The following is a 9011-nucleotide window of genomic DNA, read 5'->3' on the forward strand; positions in this document are numbered from 1 at the left end:
GGCAACAATTATGTTTAATGGTAGCCTCCTTATTTTTCAGAATTTCCTCCTTCTACTCTTATTTTGTCGGGATTTATTTGTATTTTATTTTCATTATTATTTGTATTATCATTATTATTATTATCTGTTTTGTTTTTTGTGTGTGTATGTATGTATATAGGAGTATTGCTCTGTGTATACATACTAGTTCAGGGTATTGTTGTTGTTGTCAATGTTGTTGACAGAAAAAAGCAAAAAATATGGAGATTGTACCTTAATGCTTCCCACTGCACTCTGTATACCAACAATTTCCATCAATAAATAAATATATATATAAAAAAGTAGGTCATGTTAACCAACAACTGAGAAGGAGCTTTGATGGCAATTTAAAAACCATCGCGATGGCGAGCCCAGAAAGACCGTCTTAAAAATGCAAACAGTCGCTTCCAATAGATTGATAGGAGAGTGTTATGTGGCTGAAAAACTTAATGACGGAATGCTCATTAGCTGTCATACAGCTGAAGGCGAAAATCGCTAAAGCGCTAAACACACCGACTTCAAAGCCTTAATGATGCGGCGCAGTGGACTGTCATTGCGTCGGAGAAGTCATGCCCATCAGACTTCGAGGAGAAGCTAACTGTCTTTTCAGCGGTAAGCTATGCGATCAATTTAAGGAAAACTCATTCACACCCCCTGGATCTGATGGGCAATGCTAATCAAACGTCAGGGTTTTTTTACGTTGCAAACATCTGTCAGTGTTGTTGAAACTGCTTGTTTCAAGACGCTATTGTTGATGCAGTTATTGAAAGTTCTTGAGGCTATGCTTCTTTTCATTCATAAATACCACAGTCTATCTTTTTGGCTTTTTTTGGTATTTTTGCATTATTATTCTTATTATTATACACTTGCAAACTTGAGAAGAGTTAAGTTTAAATGGAAGTCTTAGTCACCTTTAAGCGTGGTGCTAGCAGGCCAAGATGCTAATGGTCTAATCCGATTCAGTGATCTATGCTAGGCTAGAGCTAAAAGTGGTATCGCCAGACTCAGAGAACTGCTGGATGAACTGGAGAAAAGTAAAAATCAATTGTTTAACTCAAGGGGAGGTGGAAAATGAGTGTAATTCCCCAAATGATGGAATATCCCTTTAAAACATCCAAAGGCAAAGGTAGTTTTGAACAGATTTCAATTAAAACTATTTATTATGGTATCCTCAAACATAAAAGTGTTATTTGGTATGTACGTCACCTTTGAATGGAAGTTTTGAATATTTCTGAAGGTTTTCATCCAGTTTCTGATAGTCCACTTCTTCTCTCTCTGTAAATGGGGTGGCTATTGGTGGATAGATGCCGCTTATATTGAGTTTCCTAGTCATGTTTTTAGCGTTTGTTCGCTTCCAGAGAAACGTGACATTTCTTCTATATTTCAAAGCTCTGACTGAGAACATTGCAGTATTCACACCTGCGGATTGCAAATAAAAAAACAATGAATTATTGTAGAAATGCAGAGAATGTTGACTACTGTACATTTATTTCCATTCCTAAATTTTAAAACATAACTTTTAAAAAATCACTCAAATAATGACTTTATAGAGGTCTCAGGAATGTGCAATACTGACTATCTTAAATCCTTTTTTTCAGCAAAACCTAATCAATATGACAATACTGTCATTTCATTTTAACCAACTATATACACAAACATGAGGGGAAAACAACTTCAAAATATGTATTTATTTCTTTATTTTTAAATAAATGAGGGCAAAAAACACAAGTACAGTGTCAAAATTATACTTGTTGGGCCCGTTTTGAATATTTACATATATTTCAAAATATATTGTGAAGATTATGTCACATCATTTTTGTTGTGTATGGGGAGCCTAGATGCTGCTCCTAAACTGATTCAATGCACAATTTACACAACCTGCCATAGAAATGTATCAGTTGCAGGCCACTTGGGGTGTATGCAAAGACATTGGCAGCGGTTCGGAGCATTGGGCTGCCCCGAAAGCCACTGTTTCGAACACTGGTTGAATGTAAATGTATCGATGTGTATTGTAACGTAATAATACATCTTTCTACCAAACTATCTGCAAACCTGAAATGGTGCTAGCATTTTGACCTAGCTATTTCTTGAACTTTGAAACTGCCTAACCTACGACGTCACTTGGCAAATAAGTTAGAATGCAGGCAGTGAACCTTCATGCAAACTGGTCGTTTTGGTTAACGTTACTACGAACTTTGATCGATAGGCTGCACAAATAAAGACACGATCTAACTGGCTTGGGCATAACATTGCAATATAGCCACTGAAAAGATAGGCTATAGCTAACTGAGCTGAAAAGCTCATAAGTTAGGCTACTGATATCTGGTTTTAGCATGATCGGTAAGTTACCATGAAAAAGTAAGATGGTCAAACTAGTCAACCTGGTAGCCAGGATGGTTTGCCGAGTTGAGTGCATAATGTGTCTGAAAAACACCACCCGACCTAATAGCTAATCCTTATTGTTTATCTTCATTGCTGCCAATAAAGCAGCGTAACCTACCAAGATCCGCTGTAGAGTCCACTTCACGAAAATCAAGCACAGTGGCAGCAAGTAGAGTAGCCTAGTTCAGTAGCCTATACTGCTTGACAGCTCAGCGACATGAAGACAGTGCTGGGGATGTTCAGCGTTACCCACTTGTCCCTAAGCTGTGGCGTTTACGTCACTATGGCAAGCCGTTTCAGCAATTACTCAGCGCCCTGAGTTGTCCTCTCATTTATTACACTGCATGAAAATGCACTGTTCTGTGTTCTGTTATCCGAAGTCTTCTTATTACAGTGCACTGTAATAAGAATAAGAAGCCTAGGAAGAACAGTACACTGTAATAAGAAGCCTAGGAAGAACAGTACAGTGCATTTTCATGAAAATGCACTGTACTGTTCTTCCAAAGTTTCTTATTATTACAGTGCATGAAAATGCACTGTACTGTTCTTCCTAGGCATTTTATTACAGTGCATGAAAATGCACTGTACTGTTCTTCCAAATCTTTTTATTATTATTATTCTTCTAACGCAGTTAATGCAGCTTCAACCATTTAACGTAGAAACTTAATTCAAACTATGTTACGTAGGTCTTACTTAGGACATCTAGATAGATAGATAGATAGATAGATACCCCAGATAGCATGGTGACATTGATATGATGTTGATTTTCCATCCAAATCATCATTTTGGTTGAGATTGAAATCTCAATGGTAAATAGACATTGAATCAGCATTACAATCCTGACAAAACTCCGACAGTGCATGAGCATTGGTTTATAGTTTATATTACCATAATCGATAGACCATCGATACATAGTTCACTAAAAGATATTGAAAAGTCATGGATGTATGGGTTACTGGGACATTTTGACGTGGTGATTGAAAAGTAGTGGATTTTTAGTTGACCGCGCGACGACGTTTGAACTGTCCAGCGGGAGATCATTTTGAACAACGGTTCAGTCAGACCAACAGTGTTCAGTTCTGTCAAGTTCGCCGCTCCACCTTAATGGTAAGCAAGCATTTATTTATCTAACGTTGTCTAATGTTTCAAAGTGAAATTGTACTACTAAATTCGGGCATGTTTACAGTCTATGTACATCGTAGCCTACTGTCTAACTTACAAACTTATTCATGCTTGAGTCAACTTAGGCTAGCTAAGTTATCTTTGCTGTGGTCAAATTAATGTTTTAGCTACGTTACTTTATGGCAGTTCATCATAATGTTATGTTAACGTTACTCAGTCTGATTTATAATTAGGCCTTCCTTAACGTTAGTTGTCAGTAAGTTATAGTTTATTATATTCATATGATTTACATAAAATGTCTGTTGAGTTTACTGTCAAAATGATGGCTGAAGATGATGTGCTGCTGGCTAACGCGAACGCTTACTGTTACCAGCTAGCCTAAGTTGACTCTAGCATGAATGAGTTTGTAAGTTAGACAGTAGGCTACGATGTACATAAACTGAATATGATTATTCTAAAGTTTCACTTGTAAGTAGCCTTCAGTTGAACATATTTATCTAACACTGTCTATCGTTCTTCTATTTATGTTAGGTGCCGCTTCACTCTACTGGATGGTGGAGGATCTGACTGCAACCGTATACGGAAATTCCAGTAGAAATCCAGTTGAAAATCCAGTTGAGATCCAGTAGGAATCCAGTTGAGAGCCAGTAGGAAACCAGTAGAAAATCAGTAGGAAACCAGTTGGAAACCATTTTGAAACCAGTAAAAAGTTCAACTGGTTTTATTGGTTTTTATATGGAAATTGGAACACTTCTACTGGTGGGTAACTGGTCTCTACTGGATTGTATTGGTAAGGTCCAGTTAAAGAAACCTACTGGTTGATGAACTGGTGTTAAATGGTATGAACTGGTTTAAGATTATATTATATTTTTTTACTGGTGGGTAACTGGTCTCTACTGGATTGTATTGGTAAGGTCCAGTTAAAGAAACCTACTGGTTGAATGAATTGGTGTTTAATGGTATGAACTGGTTTAAGATTATATTATATATTTTTACTGGTGGGTAACTGGTCTGTAATGGTTTTATCTGGTGACAACAGGTTTGTACTTTAGAAAAACTAAAATAGATATGACTCAGCTTAAAACTCTAGTTGTTTTACATAGGCCTACAAAAGTTTTCAATGATCAACTTCTCCTTTAAAATGTGCAATTCTATTTTCCTACTATTATACCTACTCCCAGAACAATTAACAAAGAACAACATATTTCAAAAGGTATGATTAAGGCGGTTTTTATTTTTTTCTGTTAAGATCTATGATTTTTTTCTGAAATGAATACTCCTATTTTCTTGTGGCGTACAGCCACCTCAGCTTCTCCTACGCCATTGTCCACAAGCCATCACTTGAATGTGTCTGAAAAACAAAAACAAAAACAACAAAAATATCAGAAACAATTCATGTTCATGTTTTTGTTTTGTTATATTTTTTAATAGAAATAGAATCGGTTCTCTGTTAAACGTGAATGAATTGAAACCCTTTACTGCCTGATATTTTTCAGGAGTGAGGGGAGGTTTTGCTGTAACTGTTTTGGTAAGCTATGGTTTGAATGTATCTTGCCATCTGAGCAGGGAGGCGATGGCAAGGTACATTCAAACCATAGCTTACCAAACCAAGCATAGCCTTGACATACAGTGATCTGCGACTCCGATTGGGCTGCACAGGATATTGACAAAACATATTGTTAATCAGTTTGATTCAATACACTTCTTTTAAAGAGATTGCATTTGAACTTGCATTTTTTTATTGCATTATTATTCACTCACCCATAGGCTGACCTCCCAACACTCGGGCAGTGTTTGTATGAATTGACTCTATGGTTGCCCGAAGACCATCCCTCTCTTTTTTTATTTTTGTGTTTCCAAATCTTTGTATCTGTCATTTAACACGTTTGAGAGAAAAACACAAAAAACAAAACAACTCAAATAGTTATCCTTTCTTACACAAGCTGAGCGTGTGCGTGTAAGATAAGATCCCGACAAACACGGGACGTCGCCCGGACCTCATGCCGACATTCACGACGTCCCCGATTGGTCCCGAACGTCATGTTCTCTAGCGGACGTTCCGGTGACCTTATTGACGTCCGGAGCAAGTTATCGTTTGGTTATTGCGTGACGTCCGGTGCAGGACTTTCTGGGGACGTCACCGTCAGGTCCCTCGGATGACATTTGCATTTGGTCATTTCAAATACCTCCTAAGGACCCGACAATAACGTTATACCGGGGACATGGGGGGGACGTTTGTTTATTCACACATGGCAGCGGAGTTAAGAGCGCTCTGGCTGCTGCAGGACGGAGACATCACATCCATGCACGACTTCACGTTACACCACGTCTGGGGATGACTAAAGTATCTAGTCTCTAGCAGTAGCTGCATTAGCCTACCATAGTCTAAGGCAACATATCATACAGTTTATGAAGTTGTGCGTCTATGAGCAAAGTTTGCTCATAGACGCACAACTTCATAAACTGGGAAAAGGGTTAACGTTAAACTCAAAATGTATGTGCTACATAATTCATGCAGACATGCTGAATTATGTAGCACATACATTTTGAGTTTAACGTTAATGTATAACGTTACAAACTAGGGAAGGGATTTTATCAAAATGTTAGCTGATGTGATGCTTGGTGTAACGTAAGCAAAGTCGCTGTTCTTATCTTCTAGCTTAGCCTACAATGCGCTTTTCTTCAGATAACTGACATTACGTGATGCATGTAACATGCTCTAAATAGGCAGTGGTTTATTTAACGTAGTCACGTACTTATTATCTGTTTTATTTTCAGAAACACACACACGGCCGAATTGGGACTGAACCGGCTTTTGGAGCTGAATAGCCTACGATGCAATAAAACTAGAAAAATGTTAAAAACAGACCAGCATTTGTTTAGGGTTGTCTAGCAACAGAAGTGACTACTTAATTTGTAAAGCAAAACGATCTAGCTCTACATTGCAGAAGAATTAAGGATACTGCTTCTTCATGACTTGTTTAAATGTCATTGTAATGACAATGTTACAGCAGCTCCTTGTGGAAACAGCAAAGAGTGCACATATCCGATGAGATTTCTAACGAGGAGCAGAAGCTCTCTGCCTCACCAGAGCCTTACTGTTTATTAATAAAACAATGATATAGAATAGAAACATCCGAATCTATTTATTTCATCTTAAAGTTGGCTAGAGCATGCATAGCCTAGAGAAAACGATACATTTTTCTTTATCTGCAATGTTCCAGGAAGAAAGGCTTACATTTGCTGTCCCTGTTTAATCACAGCAGGTCCAACAAAACGAGTGGATATAACGTAATGCATTCTAGTTATGTTTCATGTAGCCTACTATTTCATGTTGAGTTTTGCAGCATGCATTGCGATTCATTTAGTAGGCTATTTTTGGCTATTAATAGTTTTTAATATTTTGAAACAATATGGTTTGAACAATTTATCTTAGGCTAGCCTAGGCCTACTCTGATGATGTTTTGAACAATATGCTACAGGATAATATGCCCATTAAAACGTTGTAGTATTCGTTTATTAAGAAAATGACACCGTAGATGTGAAAGCAGCACATCCTAGCCCGGTATAAATGTCCATGTCTACTCATCATTAGTGCAAAGCATTCGGAGGACGTGATTTCATACATGCATGAAAATATAAGGTGAGTAAAGTTGATTGCCTAGTTGTAGAACAAGTCATCAATGCGTGTTCATGTTCCGTCTACCTCTCTCCTAGCAACGCTGAGATTTACAGGATGTAATACCGTACCAAATCGCGCTTCGTGTTTTTTTTTTTACCATCGCGGAAATATAAACGTCGCGCGCATAACGTCGCGGTGACCATTACAGGACGTCCTCTCAAAGTCTCGTGGACGTCTTTTAGACCTCCCGAACAGAGGTCCGCGGGACGTAAAGGGAACCCTACACAATGTCGAGGAGGTGACGTTCGCCAGGGGACCTTTAGGGGACGTCGCCAGGACTTTATTTTGTTTACTGGGATCTTGAATTTACCTTTGTTTGAGGTCTTCATTTTCGGAGGATATTTTTTTGTTTTTGGTCTTTAATTGCTGGTAAGCTTTTTTGATGTTTCCAAACATCCTTTGGGGAACAACACCATCATCTGATACATCAGAATCCTAAATGCGAAGTAAAAATAAAGTATGTAATTTATGTCAGCACAAAGGGTCATCAGAATCTGTTTTTCTGTAAAACCATACACATTTTCTTAAACACAAAAACCTTAGTATATTCAAATGCAGTTTATAATAGTTGGATCCATCTAAAGCAATAGTAAAGATGGGATATATCCCCACAATTGCAAATGGACATGATAAGCATTTCATTACCTCAGCATCAAAGAATGTGGGATTCCGACTGGATGGTCCGACTCCCTCCAAAGCATCCTAAAAACAACCAATAAGATTTTTTGCTGATTGCCTCTTTTCTGTTCTTATCGTTTACTTGTATGTCCAATTTCATTCATGTCAATAAGTGATGCTGTAACTGATGTTCCTTTAAATGACATGGGCCTTAAGTGCTGAGGTCTTACCTCAGGCTCTGAAAGGACAGTGTGTCTTTGTCTGGGCGATCCCGGCACAGCATTCTAAGATAAAACCAACGTACATTTAATGATATGTTGTTTCTGTAAAAAAATGTAAATGTAAATCAGGTTTATAGGCCAAGCATACTTGCATATACAAGGAATTTGGTCTCTGCATTTATCCCATCCGTGAATTAGGGAACACACAGAGCACACAGTGAACACACTCAGTGAGGTGAAGCACACTAAAGCACACACTAACCCGGAGCAGTGAGCTGCCTTGCTACAGTGGCGCTCGGGAGGCAGTGAGGTTAGGTGCCATATTCAAGGACACTTCAGCCGTGGATGTGGACATGGGAGAGCAGTGCTCAACCACTTCCCCTGCACACATTTTTCCTACTGGTTGGGGATCGAACTGGCAACCCTTTGGTTTCAAGCCCGAACCCCTAACCAGTAGGCCACAGCTGCCCCTGCCTGTGTTGTGTGTCATGAAGGTTTGAAGATATGGGCATTGTGTGAAGAAGTCTTACCTCAAACTCAGAGGGGACTAGAGCCACTTGGTTGGGAGATCCCTCCACACCATGCTATATGACAAAAACCTCAGTAAACTAATATGTATTCATCATCATTCATCAAATATATGGTCAATGACTGTAGAAGTCTTACCTGAAACTCTGAGGCCGTTTCATTTTTTTTGAGAATTTTCTTTTTTTGGGGGATGGGTGATCTCACAAAGGTTGCGTCCTGTAAATAAATACCTTTGTAAAGGGTTCGTTTTTCGTAAAGACTGCAGTTCTATTTGGTATGTTGTTATGTATCCCGTTTAATACTATTTATCTTAGCCTTGTTTAGCCTTAACTTTACATTAAAGAAAGCAAACTTACCAAATCTGACTTTTGACAAAGGGGTTTCCTTTTCTTGGCAGCTAATTTTTGTCCTATTATTTTCTGCATGAATTGTCTGTCCCC

The 9011-nt window shown here is 38.4% G+C and overlaps 1 protein-coding gene and 1 long non-coding RNA gene across 3 annotated transcripts in view; both read right to left on the reverse strand.

Moving 5' to 3' along the window:
• hoga1 (4-hydroxy-2-oxoglutarate aldolase 1) overlaps positions 1-2638 on the reverse strand; it is a 138506-nt gene extending 135868 nt beyond the window's left edge. For both annotated transcript variants that reach the window (XM_076277744.1, XM_076277743.1), the window contains exons 1-2: positions 2519-2638; positions 1225-1437 (exon numbers count right to left, since the gene is read on the reverse strand). In XM_076277744.1, the coding sequence (XP_076133859.1) occupies positions 1225-1423 (199 nt within the window). In that variant the 5' untranslated portion in view covers positions 1424-1437; positions 2519-2638. The remainder of the gene's footprint in view (positions 1-1224; positions 1438-2518) is intronic.
• Positions 2639-7517: 4879 nt separating this feature from the next.
• LOC143114215 (uncharacterized) lies at positions 7518-8591 on the reverse strand. The gene is made up of 3 exons (XR_012984868.1): positions 8574-8591; positions 7850-7906; positions 7518-7639 (listed from the first exon to the last, which is right to left on the reverse strand). It is a non-coding gene; the product is annotated as an uncharacterized LOC143114215 (long non-coding RNA).
• Positions 8592-9011: the final 420 nt, after the last annotated feature.

The sequence above is a fragment of the Alosa pseudoharengus genome, unplaced genomic scaffold (assembly GCF_046254945.1).
Source record: "Alosa pseudoharengus isolate Yale_2024_CS ecotype anadromous, Long Island Sound unplaced genomic scaffold, YU_APseudo_1.1 YU_APseudo_1.1_scf_11, whole genome shotgun sequence".
NCBI classification, from domain to species: domain Eukaryota; kingdom Metazoa; phylum Chordata; class Actinopteri; order Clupeiformes; family Clupeidae; genus Alosa; species Alosa pseudoharengus.